Raw genomic sequence first — 18,221 nt, 5'->3', positions numbered from 1 at the left:
GAAAGGGTAGATGATCCTTAAGGAGCTAGTAGAAGTTAAAAAAAAATATGGAAAGTGCATGAGAAGGTAAGGGAAATCAAGACTACAAATAAAGTAGCTTTGGGAAAACAATCCTTCTAACAGACTAAGAAATTCTTGAGAAAAACCCCAAAAGGGGTCTGAAATCTCAGCAGCTGTATAAGGAGAACAGAGTGATATTGCTAGGTCACAATCATGAATGAATGAACATCAGCAAATTCAGTTTGAAGCCTCATTTTTAAGGCTTTGTTTTTTGGATATTCATCTTCCTACACAGGTATGCACCCCAAAATAAAACTAGGGAAGTTGTAGTTGTATTTTATCATAAAATTAACCACAACCCAGGATAGTGGTATATAGGGTGAGGAAATCCAACTCATTTGCTGAAGCTGTCAGTTTCCAGAAAAGTTTGGCAGCAGGTTGTATTTTTACGTTGCATGTTTGAAGTTTTCTAAAACAATAAAATGTAAGAGCAAGTTTCTATTTCATTTGGAAAGCTAATTATTTTAGTTTATGGTTCATGTTTTTGGCAGAGCTTCCTGCAGACTGTGGGCTGATTCACAGAGAATCAAAATATGTAAGAGTATCCAGACAAAAAAAGTACTTTAATGGTAAGACTTTAGGGTAGAAGTAGTCATCATAGTCAAAATTTCTGTTTTCCTCTTCCTTGAGATATTGTTCAATGGCATTCTAGTAAACAGTAGTGAACAGGAGGCAGTGGTAAGAGAAGTGGTAACATGCCCAGGAAAATAACTATGCAAGTGAGAGCAGCTAGTATGGACAACCAATGACTTTTTCTCTTAAAATATTTTTAAGGGTAGGTTTATTTTGAACTGTTTGTTAAAAGTCTATTTGATGTGAATTCTATATCTGATAACCTATACTCAATTACCATTCACAAACTTCATACAGATATGTTAATACAATTATAGAACTTCAATACTGTGATAATAGAACTTGAGAACTGAAGAGCACACATTTCTTCACGAATTTATTATATAAAATGCCCCCAGAGTATTTGATTTCTCTCCTTTCATTATACATAAGCACATGGATGAGACACTCTTTAAGATGACTGTAGTATCATGAGAGTCCCTTGCATCAAGGTAGTGTACATACCTTAACAGTGTTTCTAAAGGCTGGCCCAGAAAAAACAACAACAAAAAAAGGTTACCTTATCACAAGATGGAAAGCACTGTTTTCTTTTCCCACTAAATTATGATGAAAAATGTCACTGTTTTATTTAGCATTATGGTACATAACAGATCTGTCTCAATTACTAAAATAATTAAAATAATCCTGAAAGACATCCATTTTCCCCTCCACTGATTTGAAAAGCTGTATTTTTCCTGCCAATTTCACACAAATCATCAGGCTGATCTATCGTAGTCTGTTAAAACAATCATCAAAGCACAAGCTCAGCTCATCAGCTGTATGTAGCTTGTAGTAAAAGGATATATCCATATGTCTCTCCTTAGTTAAAAATACATAATCCTTTTATTTTATATTGCAATAAAAGAAATTAACATCACAGACACAGAAGACTAGAAAGGGGAAACTACGTACTTCTGAACGCCCAGTAATTTAAACCTATTTGTACTTTTCCATAGTACATGAAAGTAATATTTAACACTTACTTTTTGAAGTAAAACTTAATCTTTGGGGATATACAATGTAAGTAGGACTTAAGAGTAATAGTTCCATTCACTTCCAGGTCTGTTTAATGTATGATTAAATAACAAGGCACAATAGCCATCCTTTCCATTATGTTGCAACACTGATCATGTGCCTTGATAAAATGGCTGATTAGACAAGATGATGGCAACATGAAGGGAAGACTTTGGATTGTCTATTTAAAATGCAGGTAATAAGTAATTAATAAAAAATTTATGTTAAGTGCACTTTCACATGCTTTGTGTTTATAATAAACAACAAACTTCCTAGCTTTCTTGCAACAGGCGTGATTACCATTTCTTTTGGCCAAATGCACTTTTCCCCAGTAAACTTAAAACAACAACAACAACAACAACAACAACAACAACAACAAAATAATCCCTGTCCTTTCATATACTAGAAAAAGGATTGGCTACTGGAACAGTTCATTGCAAGACACATGAAGACGACATACTGTGGCATGAGTTGTTTTTAATTTGTTGTGCTGTCACTAAAAGTAAAGTTCTGAGGGCTGCAGTTAAAACATTTCAAGTTCTCCCTTCCATCTTTATTGATTTCAAGATTTTGCACAGAAAACTCTTTGGGGACTAGAACAGCAGCAATTGCATCACACTGTTTTCAAGACTTCAAGTTTCAAAGCAAATTGTTTAAAAAAAAACAAAAAAGCAAAAAAAACAAAAACAAAAAACAAAAACAAAAAAAAAAAACAAAACACAGTTCCTGATTGGAGTTAGATACAGGGACGAAAGTAGCACATACTTGAAGGTTACACAGTCTACAAATGGTGGCAATATTTTCCTTGGGAGAGTAGTTTTGTTGGTATATATTTTTTAAATACTCAAAAAGGCTCAACTTCAAGCAGTAATAAACACAAGCAAAAGTGATTTAACCCTTAAAATAAATATTCAGAAAAACCTCTCTGTACATACAAGTGAAAGAATAAGTAACACTTTCACGCAAAAAAAAAAAAATAATAATAATAAAGGATTTGTTCATATAAGTAGCTGAAATCTGCTGTTCCAGCCCACATATCCCCAATAAAGAAGGGAGGCACAGACATAGGTGACTACTGTGGTTCACTATCTTACAGCCTGTTTGTACTGGGACACTATCACCACCAATTTTATCCCTCATTATATTTATTAAAATTTTAAATTTCTTTTTCCTTTTTTTTCTTTTTCTTTTTCTTTTTCTTTTTCTTTTCTTTTCTTTCTTTTTTTTTTTTTTTTTTTTTTTTACAGCATGCCAAATCCTTTGGCGTAAGTGATGGCCTTCAACAATCTTTCTTTAAGTTTTTCTTTGCTTGAATATTCCGGCAGTAAAAGGACATTAAAGCAAGTATGAGATGTAGGTAACCTAAATAGGGAGAAGGGGGGAAAATAGGAAAATAAATCATGGGGAATATGCTCATCATTAAAAAGTCCTACTTTTAGATTGTACCTGTAGTTGAGACGGTTTGCAATGCAGAGTACACGTTAATGCAACTCAAACTTTTTGCTTTTTGTGTACAGCTATCAAGTATCAGTTTGTCTTTATCTTATATATTACTCAATACTGATGATAATGAAGATGGTGATGACTGATGATAACATATTGTATCCACTGAATTATGACAAACCAGACATTGTTTCAGGTATTTAACTGTTAGATCTCACTTAACTAAATCTTCTCACAATAAACCTATCATTATTCCCACTACAGAGCTGACATCACTGAGAAGCAAATTTACTCTAAAGTGGAGAGAATACCCAAATTTGGTTTTTAAGATTTCAAAGTCTGTGTTCTTTAATGCCAGTCAGAAATATTCTTGGCAATATGTTATATAAATGACTTAATAACAAATATAAACAAATTTACATTAAAGTCATCAAATAATACATCAAATAATATGGAATGCTAATAGAAATAAAGAAGGGAGGCACAGACATTTCTATATATTTCTATATATTTAAACCCTCAAATATACTACTGTTCATGAATGATCCTTACTCAACAAAAACATTAACTTATATAATAGAGAACAAATTAAATGCCAAGATTATGAAATTGGATTCAAATGTTAAGATTATGAAACCTAGTGCTGAACAATTTTCCAAGCCTCAATTCAACCATTTTTAAATAGAATACATAATAAGGTCTTGAATTTAAAAATTATGAACTAAAAATTGAATCATATCAATTTGCAAAATTTTAAATCAAGTGAGCTCTGTAATAGTTTTGAACTAGGCCAGTGTGTTAAAAATTTCCTCAAACAATAATAGAAAAACACTCTCTGAACTAATATTTCATGTGATTTGGATAATTCTATGTAAAACTACAAAAAAATTAATAATTACCTTTCTGTGTCTGGGCCATTTTTGGCTATAATCATCTTTAATTTTCCTAGTCCGCCCACAGGTGCTCTGTCTGTGCCTGTTGTAAACTGCAAGAAGAGTCTTTTCTGCTCATCTGTAAATGAATGAACGATTTCCCAGAACTCTCTGAGAAAAGACAGAATACTGATTTTAGTTTGGCATTCATTTATAACTAGCACTAATAAGAGTTTATGATTTATTAAAACCATATTACAGAGATAACTTGGAAATTAATATCAGAAATCCTGAACATTCATTCCTGGTAATCAAGGATCTACAAATTACTTATACTAATTAATCTTACTGAAACACTTAAAAACATATAAGAGTAATCCACTGCTGCATTATTTAGAATGGTAAAAACTGATAAACCTAAGTGTCCAACAACAGGAAGTAATTATATAAACTATGGTATACTCATAATATATAATCAGCAGCAAACAAAAGACCAAATCCAAAACCCAAATCCTGCGAATTGAAAATACAAGATTTTGGTGGGAAAAGGTGATACAGATTAAGGACAAAATACAGAGAAACACACGTCTAATAGTACTAATCCAAAAGCATACTTTTAAAAAATAAACTTGAACACTTTTGATTTTGTGTACTGTAGAAGTGCGGATGGGGGATAATTCTGATATTTCTGCTATATGCAATTATTTTAAGAGAATGATTTAGTCCCTGGCATTCCTAAAATCTATGTGATAAAAGTCATGTTGTTATAATGATGCTTGTTATACTCACACCAAAAACAAAATGCAGTACATTAAGAGCAATCTTGACTTGCTTGTTTGAATAATGATGTATCCATAAATTTAACATATACACTAATTCTCAGCTAAAAAAATTTCAAGATTTCAGAAAAAAATTGACAATGTTACTTAGTCAAAGGATAATTTTAATATTTATTTGAAAAGCTCTTTCCGGAATCTTAGCAGAGAATATCACACTTCCTACATGTGTAATTATAATTCTAGTTTTTGATATTCTAGTATTCCAGTATACAATTTCTATTATTAAAATGCAGGCATTTTTGTTGGTACAATGCCAATTCTTCTGACATGAGCTAGCAGCTTTATTAGATTTTTCGGCTCTCTTCAATGTCTTTCTGCTTCTTTTCCCTGACAGTCTAACATTCTCCCCCACCCCTCAGTTCTGGCAAACTTCTCATTCACCTAGAGAAACAACAGAAAACTATATCATAATCACAGGAAGTAAGACATGGAATATCCAGGTGCCTCTTTCAGGAGGACAAAATCGTTCCATAGTCTAGATCACTCCTTTTGGGTGGCTGACAAGAAAAAATAAGTCTCCTGTATGCCAGAGCTTCTGTCAGGGCCGCAGAGCTGCCCTACAAATGAGTGGTAATCAGGTTTTCTCACATTGTAGGAGGGCTCTGAATCCTAACCGAATCAGACACAGGCAGAGAGATAGGACCCTGACCAGTCTGTTTATATTCTTTGTTTATTTATTAGGAATGCAACTATTCAGAAAACTGAAAAAGAGGCTTCTGTATTTCTACCTAAGTCATATGTATGAATCACATTCCATCTACCTCTCTTAAAACTTATGCAGATTAAAATGCAGCGAAAAATCCAATAAAAACACCCATAACTTAAGTTTAGATTAAAACTAGGAAGAAAGAGTGGCAAACTCCCAACTGACACATAAGTTGAGAGTATGAATACCTGAGCCTGAACTAGTAGAGTCCTACAGGAGCAATATGGAAGAGGAGGGTGTGCATAACAATACCGGTTAGAGTTCACCCCGAAAGGGCAGAGCTCTACCCCAAGAGTGTGAACAACTAAGGACAGATAAGAGCAGATAAAGAATCATGTCTTTATAGAGAATAAAAGTGCGCCAAAGATCTGCCAACAAAACACATGAAAACTGTAAACAGATTTCAAATTAAGGTAAAAAAAAATTTTAAGTCATAGTAGAGGCTATGAAAGGACAATTAAGTCAGAAACATAACTAAAACTGAAGAAAAGATCTTGAAAGGTATGACAGGAGCAGGGGATAACTGGAAATACAAAGAAAAGAAATCATATCAGATGGAGGAAACTAAAACTGAACTAGAGGAACCACAGGATAAACGAAGCACAATGATAGTACCACAAAAACAGAAGATAAACTTAAATTGAACAAGAAGAAAAGAAGTCATACTTGAGACTTCCTTTCTCAACCCAGAGTCACAGCTGGGAGGGTTTTTCTGCCACAATTGGTCCTGGCCTGGTAAGTGCTTGTCTTTCTTGTAGGGACCCAGAGTCCCTCCTAGCCGAGGGACCCTGAATGGCCGGCAACACGGGCCTAATTTAACTGCCACAAAAGGCACTGAGCACAGCAAGAACTCTCCAGCCCATGGGAGGCTTAAGACACCACACATGTCTGCATGGAGAAGCTGTTCATTTCATCTCCCTCAAGCAACACCATCATGGACCAGTGGGAGCCCTCATGGAATAAGATACATAAAGCAAAGCAGGATAAGTGCCGCAAAGGCTCTGAAAACTAAAATTGTCTCTGGAACCACAACCCACAAAAAGTATGCTAGGACCCGTGTGTTACACTTGAATAGGATGATTGCCTACTAAAGTAAAATAATGTAAACAGGACCCAGGATCTCCTAACAGACACAATGTCTAGGATGCAAGCCAAATTACAACATGAAAGAACAAGAAACAAGTGTTGTCAACATTGAGATGAACAGGGTATGTTGGAATTATCTCAGAAGGATTTTAATGCATTCATCATAAAAATGATTTTACAATTACAAGCTCTATTGTTTCAGAAATGAAACAAGAGAAAAATCTCAGGAAAGAAACAGTATTTTTAAAAAGGAGCCAAATGTGAATTATAGAACTGGAAAAACATAGAGAAAAATACTGGATAGGCTCAATAGTAAAGAAGACAGAGGATAAAAAAAAAAAAACTAGAGAAAACTGGAAAACAAAAGAAAAAACAAACACCAAAACCCAAAACCAAACCAGTCTTAGATACATGTGTAATGATGATAAATGACTGAACACTGGTACTACTAGAAGCTCAGAAAGAAAGGAGAGACACTGGGGCTGAAAAAATATTTGAAGAAATAGTGCCCCCAAATTTTCCATGTTGGGCAAAAAATATAAACAAACAAAAAAACAACCCACAAATCCAAGAAGCTGAACAAATCCCAATGGCATAAACAAAACTACTCTTCAGCAATAAAGAGGAAATAGACATCCCCAAACAAAGGAAAACTAATAGAATCTGCCATTAGTAGACCTGTCTTTGAAGAATGACTAAGAGAAGTCATAAAAGACTCTTAAAGCAAAAGGGAAGAATTGAAATAGCAGAAATACAGGTATACACAACAAAATTCTCATGAATTTTGTAAATCCTGTGATGACTGATATAAAAATTATAACAGTATTAATATTCACAACAATATTTAAAAGTGGGGAAAGAAACCTAATTGAAAGCAAGGTTTTCATACTTCATTGGAAGAGATGCTGATCCACTTTCACATGTGTACAATGTTATGTTACCACAGCAAACAGGAAGAACACTGTACTAAACCATACAACCCAAACAACACTAGAAGTAAATCAAGACGGAATCCTAAAAAAACGTTCAAGTAACAAGATAACCCCTGGAAACAAAATGATAAAGGAGAAACAGAAAACATGAAATGGTAGACATAAGCCCTAATGTATCAATAATTACCTTAAATATGAATTTTCTAACTATATCAATTACAAGGCAGACAGAGTGGATGGAAAAAAAGGACTCAACTACATGTTATTTCTAAGAAACTCATTTCAAATTCAGCAACAGATAGGTTGAGAATAAAACATCAGAAAAAAGATATCATGCAAACATTAAAAAATAAACCAGGAATGATTATATTCATATTAGATTTAGAGCAAAGAAAATTACAAATTAAAAAAAGGGACTTTATGTAATGATAAAAAGACCAATCCACCAGTAAGACATAATGACTATAAATGGGGATGTACAAAAAAAATAAATGAAAGAAAGAATGCAAGATATGTACCAAATGACAGAGCCTCAAAATACATGAAGCAAACGTGACAGAGATAAAAGGAGTAAGAGAAAAGTATCAGAACTCTCAAATTCAATAGTAAAAAACAATTAAGTGCATTCTTGGCATTTAGAGAAACGAAAATTTTGTGTTTACCAAATAAATTGCATGTGATTATTCATAGCAACTTTATTCATAACAGCTCCAAATGAGGAACAAACATGAAGTTTTTCAACAGGCAAATGGCTAAAAAATATTGGCAAATCCCAAAATGTGACATATTAGCTGTGATTCACTTATTTCACATTCTTGAAATGACAAAATTAAAGAAACAGACAACAGATTAGTTGTTGTCAGGGGTTAAGGACCAGAGTGGGCATAGTGAAAAGCTATAGATATATGGGTTTGACGGAATATAGAAGAGCAACAGGAGGAATTCTTGTGGTGATTGAACTTTTCTGAATTTTGACTGTATCCTACTTGTGATATTGTAACTGTTTTATAAAAATTTGCTACTAAGTGAAATATGATAAAGTGTACACAGGGTCTCTGTGCGATTTTTTACAACTGCATACCAATCTAGAATTATTTAAAAAATGTTAAAAGAAGATTGATAGATCAGACAGATAGATTCTGGAGGAAAGAAAATCAGTAGATGGAGAACCACACCACATAATGATAAATGATCAATCTATCAAAAAGACATACTGAGGCTCAAGGTTTATGCACCAATCAAAAGATCTTCAAAATACATAAAGTCAAAACTGATAGACCTGAAAGGAGGAATGGACACACCCACCAGTATGGAGCATTCAACACCCCTCTCTCTGAGTGACTGACAGAACTACTGGTCACAAAATCTACAAAATCATCAATGAACAAAATCTAAATTAACAATCACCAAACATTCCACCCACCAACACAGAATATACAAATTCAAGAGTATTGAGAGTTACGCAAGAATAAGTTCTCTGACTATAAAAGAATCAAACTAGAAATCAATAAATAAGAGAGAAGAAAGAAGAAAATATCCAAAACCCCTGGAAATTAAACAACATAATTTGGTTTAACAAAGAGAAAGTCTCAAAATAAATTTTAAAAAATACAGATATGAAAAAAAAGAAAAACACAACATATCAAAACATATGGGATATAGCTAAAGCAATAATGAGAATAAAATTTAAAGCACTAAATGCTTACATTAGAAAAGAGGAAAGGTCTCAAACCAATCACTGTTTCTCTCCTCAGTAAGCTAGAATGAGAAGAGCAAAATAAACCAAAACAAAGGAAGAAACTAATAAAGAGCAGAAATCAATGAAATTGAAAATAAGAACAGAGAAATAAAAAGCCAGCTTTTCAATATAATCAATAATTTCAAATCTCTCAACAAAGACTAACAAGTTAAAAAAAAAAAAACATAATTACCACTATGAGGAATAAAAAAGGGTATGATCAGTTCAGACCTGCAGACATCAAAAGAATAAGAAGGGAATATTATGAACTCTTCACACATAAATTTGACTACTTAAATAAAATAGATCAACTCTTTGAATAACACAAACTACCATAACCTACCCAGTATGAAAGAATATCTTAATCGTTTTATAAACACTGAAGAAACTGAATTTCAAATTCTCCCCCCAAAAAAGGGAAATTTCCAGGCCTAAATGATTTCGTTGGAGAATTCCACGAAACATTTAAGAAACAATTAGTACCACCTTAACACAATCTCTCCTACAAATAGAACACTTCCCAACTTTTTACGAGGCCAGAATTAATCCTAATGTTTAAACCAGACCAAGACAACATAAAAAAAAGACAAAAACTATAGGCCAGTATATCTCATGAACTCAAGACACAGAAATAATCAACCACCATTACCACGTCAAATGTGACAATGAACTAAATGGAAATGACTGAGATATGGAAAGTTGGTTCAATAATGGAAAATCCATTAATGCAGTGTGCTGTATCAAATAGAGAATAAAGAAAACCATGCTTCTAGCAACAGATGTGGAAAAAACATCTAACAAAAAGCCAAAAGCCTGTTCACAGCAAAGCTCAACAAACAAAGTATAGGGGGGCTTCCCTGGGTGGCTCAGTGGTTTAGCGCCTGCCTTCGGCCCAGGGCATAATCCTGGAGTCCTGGGATCGAGTTCCACATGAGGCTCTCTGCAAGGAGCCTGCTTCACCCTCTGCCTATGTTTCTGCCTCACTCTCTGTGTCTCTCCTGAATAAATAAATGAAATCTTAAGAAACAAAAGACAATAAAACAAAACAAGACAAGACAACAACAACAACAACAACAACAACAACAACAACAAGGTACAGAGGTTGGAACCTCTTGAATTTGTAGAGCACCAACTACACTAATATGAAGCTTAAGAGATAAAGATAAATGCTTTCTCCTAAATTCAGGAACAAGTCAAGGCTTTTGTTTTAACTACTCTTATTTAGCACAGTGCTAAAAGTTTTAGCATAAATAAGGCAGGAAAAAAAGTGATAAAAGGCATACAAACTTAAAAATAAGCAAAACTATCCCTATTTAGAGATGACATGACTATCTACAAAGAAAACCCCAAGAGGTCTCAAAAAAAAAAAAAACCTAAAAAACCTTCTAAAATAATTGAATAGAAGATCAACATGTAAAAAAAAAAAAAAAATCAATCATATTCCTGTATACTAACATGTGGGAACCAAAATTAAAAATACAATGCCATTTTAATAAAAGGACCTAAATAAATGACGAATTATACTGTATTCATAGGTTGGACAGTGAACATAGTAAAAATGTCTGTTCTCCCCAATTTGATCTTAATGTAATTCCTATCAAAATTTCATCAAGGTTTTTTAAGCATAGTCAAAGTGAATATAAAATTTGTATGTTAAAGAGTAGCTAAAATATGGAAAAGACAAGAAATCTTTCATTCGCACTCTTATCTGATGTTAATGTTTACCATTTACCTATAGTAATACAGACAGTGCAGTATTGGCAGAGGGATGGATAGAAACACAGATCAAGGGAATAGCATAGGGAATTCAGAAAAAGATTTATATAAACATTATACACTGATTTTTGACAAAGATGCAAAAACAAATCAGTAAAGGAAGGATAGCTTTTTCAATAAATTATATGGGAACATATGGACATCCATAGGCCAAAAGTGAATCTTGACTTAAATCTCAAATGTTATATAAAAATTAACTCAAAATGGACACACTTCAATATAAAATGTAAAACTGTAAAAAATTTTAGGAAAAAAAAAATCTTTAGGACCTAAGGCTGGCCAAGAATCTTAGATTTGACTTTACCAAAAACATGATCCATAAAAGAAAAATCAAGGTTAATCAAAATGAAAACCTTCTGCTATGCAAAGATTCTGTTAAGATGAAAAGATTAACTACAGGAGTAGGAGAACGTACTTGCAAAGCACATACCTCAAAAAGGACTAAAAATTATGAAGAACACAAAATTCAATAAAACCCCAGACATTTCACCAAAAATAATATATAGATGGCAAATAAGTACATGAAAAAATATTCCACATTATAGCCATCAAGGGTAGTTCAAATTATAGCACAATGAGGTATCATCACAACCTATCTAGGAGAAAGGATAAAGTTAACAATTTTGACACCAACAAATGCTAGCAATAATATGGAGAAACTGGATCATTCATATACCCCAGGGAAATGAAAAATGGTACAGGGACTCTGGAAAATAATTTGGCAGTTTCTTAGAAATCTAAACATGTACTTATCATATGACCCAGGATTGCACTCCTGGGCATTTATACCAGAGAAATGAAAACTTATGTTCACACAAAAATCTGTGCTTAAATGTTTAGTAGCTTTATTCCTAATAGCCAAATCTGACAATAACCCAAGTGTCCTTTAACAGTTGAATGGTTAAACCAAATCTGGTACATGTATGCCATGCAATTCTACACATGGCAATTAAAGGGAATGACTAGTTGATTCATGTGACAATTTTGATGGATCTCAAGGTAATCATGCTGGGGTGCAAAGTATGCCTAGAAAGGGAGAGCAACACCCTTCTGGTGATGAAAAAGTTGTACACTAAGATGAGGATAGTGGTTATCTGAATCTATACAATGTGATCCAAGTACACGAACTGAACGTACATAGAAATAAGGGCCTAACCACTGATGAAATCTGAATATGATCTACAAGATGAACCAATATCAACTTCCTGAATTTGAAACTGTGCTATAGTTATGCAAAATGTTACCACTGTGGGAAAGTAGAGAGGCTATTACAGGACCAACCTATACTTTTCTTTAAAAGAAAATTCCAATAATCTACAGTTATTTCCAAATAAAATTTTTAAAAACTCCAAAGAACAAAACTTTCAACAAAGAAATGTCCAGGCCCAGATAGTCTCCTCTGGTGAATGTGAACAAATATTTAAGAGAAAAAAATACCAATCTTACACAAGTATTTCTGAAAATAAGGAACAGTTTTCTTTTTCAACTCACTACAAGGGTAGCAAAAGCCTGATGTGTATAAAAAAAAGGTAATTATAGGTCAATATTCCTCATGAATACAGACCTTAAAATGTTAGTAAAATAAAAGCGCAACACATTTATAACTAATAGACCACACGGCTAAGTAAGGTTTATCTAGAAATAAAAGGCTGATATAATATGGAAAAATTCAATGAAATGAATCACATTAACTGTGGGGAGAGGATAATTAAATCTGAATTTGATAAAATCTTAATTTTTTTTTTAATTTTTAAATAAGATTTTATTTATTTGACAGAGAGAGAGAGAGAGAGCACAAGCAGGTGGAGCAGCAGGCAGAGTGAAAGAGAGGAGGCTCGGAGCCCGATGTGAGGGTTGATCCAGGACTCTGGGACTCTGGGACATGACCTGAGCTGAAGGCATAACTGACTGGGACATGACCTGAGCTGAAGGCATAACTGACTGAGCCACCCAGGTGTTGCTTGATCAAGCCTTTTAAACAGAAAGTCAGTATCAACTACAAAGAAACTGCAGTAGTCCTCGACTCTCACCCCAAAACACTAAGGAGGGCCATTTAAAAAGATACCTCTAAGTCTCTTAGTAAATGAAATCAGGGAGTGCTTTATCAGCAACTAGAAAACATATACACAAAAACTTCCTTAAGAATCAACATTTAACACTTTATTTTTATTAATGCTAGACTCTTAAATGTTCATGTTTTACATTTAGTTGTTTTTGAAAAATTTATTTTCATTAACTTTATCACTGGTAACAATTGTAATAGAATTATATTTTTAACAATAAAAACTAAAATACCTTTATTGGTTTTTTTCTATTACATCAAGTGTTATGCTACTAATTTTTAGCTTAAATGTATTAAACAGTTTCAAAGTGTTTTATTCATTTCAATTCAATAACATCTGAACACTTAAAATGAAATAAATATCAACCAAGATAACAATATCGCCAATTTTTTCCTGGTATTATAATAACTATTGTAAGTCTTCAACTTTCTAGTAGTTGTAGATTCTATTTAATCAGTGAATATTTTCTTATATATGTTGACAAAATAAGAAGTTTGAATTTTGTTTAAAAAGGTTTTAAGAATACCGTTAATGGTGAGAATGATTTGGAAGCTACTACACCCATCTTTTCATTTGCCTTTCAAATCACACATTAACATATGATCTTAAGTATCAAGTAGGAATTATGTTATAAGCTAGAAATAAAAACTTTAAAAAATAATTTCTCTATAAAGAACACAAAAAATATTTCCAACTATTCTCAAAGAAAAACTAAGAGGTGACAAACCTATCTGTGATTAACATCACTAACAAATACTACTGTGAAGTCCTTGGGACTCACAGTGAGGTTTTATCTTGTCCTCAACCCTTTCATGTGTCAATTTGAAACTTCAGGTAAGTAGCATATTAGCAGTTGCTTAGTTATATAATTGCTACTAGAAATGACTTAGGGTGTACTAAAAAAGAAGAAATACAAGTATCCTCCTACATAGCAGGAAGAATAAAATAACAGAAAAATAATGTAATATAAAATGTTATTCATCTCTAGATACAGCTGATACTCAATTCTGGTGTTCACATACTGGAGTCTTAGAGCAATTACCTTCAGAAACAACCTCCAGAAGTTATGTTTGCATTCCTCAACTTATCCCACTAGTAGGCAACAAAAAAGCACCTTTGTCCCCGTTTACCAATCTCCACAAGGGAGGAAGAAGTCTGTCTTTTAAGATTGAATAGTATAGTACAGAAAAGGAGATAGTATGGTATTGAACAGCATCTGTTTGGAATCACGTAAGATTGGGAATCTCTACATTTTTCTGTGAAAATCTGGGGCTCAGTTTCTTCAGGTGTAAAACAAATACTAATATGTATCTTGGCATGTGATTATAAAGATTAAATAAAAGAATGTAAATTTCACACAAAGGGTATTTCAAATAGGGTCAAGAATAACAGCTCACTAACACAGGGTTCAAAAGAAAAGAGAAACTTTCAGCGATGATTTTCATCATTTTCGAACCAGCAGTAAGCACATGCTAATCAGAATCACTAGGAATGTTAGGTCATTTATACCCCAAATGCAGAATAAAACATGTGACTTACATAAAACACTTCAATCAAGAAATGAATCATAATAATAAAAACTGGTGATATTATAAATACACTTCTAATATAGATTAAGAATTTGTGAGTTTGCTTATGTGCTAAGTAATACCTAGAGATGAAGGTCTAAACCATGAAGTACACACCCCTTTGATGAATTTCATCTTCCTTTTAAGAATTAAGTACCTCACCTAATCAGAACAGAGTCCCTGGTATAGCCACCGTCATATTCTGTAGTTTCTTCTAGTGCTTGGAAATCTAGATTCTGCAAATTCAAGAAAATATGTCTTAACATATATATCACACCATTACAAACAATAGGGTGTTTTTCAGACACTTTGCTTTCTTACCCGGCTTCCACATATAAGCAATTCAATTTCCTCTGGTCTGAATAAATACTTTAAAGGAGATTCGTTGGTCACCATATGAAAACCTCTCCGAAAAGCTTTGAACTGTTTTTCTACTGATTTATTGAGAATGTAGTCAGAATAGAGATTGACAAATTCCTGCAGAAAACATTAACCACAAGAACTTCTTATAATATACTATACAAGTAAAACACAACAAGATACTGGGCTGCATAGCTTGTTTTTATTTTCCCAGAGAAGGAATGAACATTCATGAATATTTTTAAAGATTCATATTTTACACATAGAAAGGAAAATACAGGCATACCTCAGAGATATTGTGAGGCTGGTTTCAGTTCATTACAATAAAGTGAATACTGCAATAAAGCGAGTCAAATGAAGTTTTTGGTTTCTCAGTGCATAGAAAAGTTATGTTTATACTACACTGTAACTGATGTTTGTAATAATAGTATGTCTCAAAAAATGTATGTACCTTAATTTTTAAAATATTGCTAAAAATTGCTAACCATCATTTTGAGTTTTCAATGAGTCAGAGTCATTGAGCATAGGTCATAATAAATACAATAATGATGAAAAAGTTTGAAAAATGTGAATTAACCAAGTGTGACAAAGAGACACAGAGTGAGCAAATGCTGTTAGAAAATGGTGCTGACAGATTTGCTCAATACAGGGTTGCCATAAAACTTTAATGTATAAAAAAATGCAACATCTGCAAAGTGCAGTAAAGTACAATAAAACAAGGTATGTCTGTACCTTTAACAATTTCACAGCTCTCTGCAACAGCAAATATTGAACTCTAAAAAGGCCATGTACATAAACTAATTATGTACGTTTCAATTTTGATTTTATATTAAGTAAGACTGAATATAAAAGCAGGCCTCAATACAATTTTGAGTCCGTCAACCAGGTGTGTGAACACAGAGACATTTAAATCATGTATATATCTATTTGCAAAACGAACAACTGCAATGTACTAGATCTGAGCAAACCAGGAAGCCTCATGTTGTCTATGCTAGAATATTTGGGAAGTTGCCTACTGTTATCCAGTTCAGCCAAAATGTTGGTGTTTTACTTGATAAAGAAGTTGGTACCAAATCATAAACGCTAAATGCATTTTGTATCCTAACTAGAGATTATAGTATTTTATCAAAAATTATATTATAAAACTATGGTTTTTAAAGGTTTACTATATAGTTTACCTTAAGTTTCCTGTCACGTTCTGGGTTATTCCCCTCTGTTTCCAGATGCTTACAGAAAACATGTATCTAACTTAAAAAACACTTTTCACTAGTATTTTTAAGTCACATATGTGTGTGTATGTATGTATGTATGTATGTATGTATATATATATATATATATATATATTTTTTAAAGGCAATGATAATTTGTTGGGTGATAAGGATCCTAATCATGAGGTCCTTGTTTCTCTCCCCTTTACAGTTCAGTATCATAAATACATTGTTTCTGCTTTTTATTACAGCCACATTGTGTCACTATCTCCTACTCCTGTCCTTTTTCTTAAAAAGGGCAAGTTTAGCCCAACTACAGACTCATACTAGCTTACACCAAAGATTTAGAAAACTGTGGCTTTCACTTATAAGAATTTGATTACCTGATTTCTTGATTTTCTGTATGAACTAGTTTAGATACTTCTTTAAAAATTACAAGCATATATGCTTTAAAACTGTTAATAAAGAAACAATGATGATATTAAACACTTATTACCTTCCTATTTTCATTTGTAATTGGAATTTTATCACCATTTTCCTTTAAATCATACATCATGGGATTACCAAAGAGGTCTGTCTGAGATATCTGGAAAGTGATCATCATGTCATCTTCCACATTCCCTTCATATTCCAATAAATCTTTTAAACTCTGATAGAGGACCTAACAACCAGAAATGAAAAATTAGGCTACCACAAAACTATAAAATACAAGTTTCCCTCTTCTTAGGAAGAAAAAAAGAGACAATAAGAACTAAAGCACAGAAAACAAACAACAAAAAAAAAAGAAAAAACAAAAACCCTGAAGCACAGAAAGTATCCCTTCAGTCCCTCAAATAGTTTACAATACAGAAAGATTGACATTGACAGTCACTGATCTGTCCAATTCTCTGCTAAGAAAATCACAGCATCGATTTAGCAATGGATTTTACACTGTGCTCTATGAGAGAACCTCAGAGGTGTCTAACAGTAATGGAGGGGTTGGAGACAGAAACAGACATACTAACTGTAGCCACCGAAGCCCCTTATCCAGAGTAGCTCTGATTTCACCTGGCGATCTCATGTGGTTTCATTTAAAAAAGAAAAAAAAATCCCACACCGAAAACCAAAAAACCAAAACATGTTTAAAAGCCCTTTTCTACAGTATCAATACTACAAAATCTGCTTGCTGATAGTTACAATAAATTTCTCCTTTGAGTTTTTAGTGTCCATGGTACTTCAACAAATTAAAACAACTGTATCTTACTAGGTATAATATTAACAAATGAAAATAATTCCAAATGAAAACTTTTTTACATAAACTATAGTTTTACGTTTAAATAAAATCTACAACATCAAATAAAAAAAATAGCAGACTTACAGGGTGAGAGTCTCCTAGGTCACGAAAAGTTCCTTTTTTCCCCATTAGCTTCCTGTAGACAACCATGGGAAAATGTACATCCAGTATACAGTTATTGTAAATAGCCAGACCCAGCACTATGCCAATCAGAGTGAACTGACCCTCAGTTTCAAAAGAGGATGGATTAAACCAAAATAATTTTGTAGATTCATCATATGTGAACATACCTATAAAAAATGATTTAAAAAATACAGTAATATTAAAGACTGATGAACGATACAAATATAAATATAAAATAATTACACAAACTTGTACGTAGTGGCAAAAAGCAATTTCGGTTACATTTTCCAAGAAGTTAGGGAAAATGTTCACTAAATTCAAGTTCTCTTATCTCCTACTAATACAAATGATAAATTAATTTGTATTCATACAAATGATATGATAGAAAAATAAATGTAAAATTGAAGGGAAAAAAGCTTTATAAAAACTTATTAACACAGATTTAATCTATATGTGCTATTTTCAAAAAACAATTTTTAATTTCAAGGAAGCTTTTGTTTTTTCAAAACTGTACAATGATCCCATGAAGTTTTTCTAGCACCTTTCTA

The 18,221-nt window shown here is 32.8% G+C and overlaps 1 protein-coding gene across 8 annotated transcripts in view; it reads right to left on the bottom strand.

The window, feature by feature from the left end:
- Positions 1-824: 824 nt before the first annotated feature.
- Positions 825-18,221, bottom strand: part of UBE3A (ubiquitin protein ligase E3A) — a 95,820-nt gene continuing 78,423 nt past the window's right edge. For 7 of the 8 annotated variants that reach the window (XM_077868533.1, XM_077868508.1, XM_077868516.1 and 4 more), the window contains 6 exons: positions 17,635-17,840; positions 16,774-16,938; positions 15,031-15,186; positions 14,872-14,945; positions 4,029-4,172; positions 825-3,048 (listed from right to left, as the gene is read on the bottom strand). In XM_077868533.1, coding sequence (XP_077724659.1) covers positions 2,928-3,048; positions 4,029-4,172; positions 14,872-14,945; positions 15,031-15,186; positions 16,774-16,938; positions 17,635-17,840 — 866 coding nt within the window. In that variant the 3' untranslated portion in view covers positions 825-2,927. The remainder of the gene's footprint in view (positions 3,049-4,028; positions 4,173-14,871; positions 14,946-15,030; positions 15,187-16,773; positions 16,939-17,634; positions 17,841-18,221) is intronic. The other variant, XM_077868543.1, reaches the window with a different exon arrangement.

This window comes from Canis aureus, chromosome 2, assembly GCF_053574225.1.
Source record: "Canis aureus isolate CA01 chromosome 2, VMU_Caureus_v.1.0, whole genome shotgun sequence".
In the NCBI taxonomy this organism is placed as follows: Eukaryota; Metazoa; Chordata; class Mammalia; order Carnivora; family Canidae; genus Canis; species Canis aureus.
This window is presented reverse-complemented; position numbering and strand designations above follow the sequence as displayed.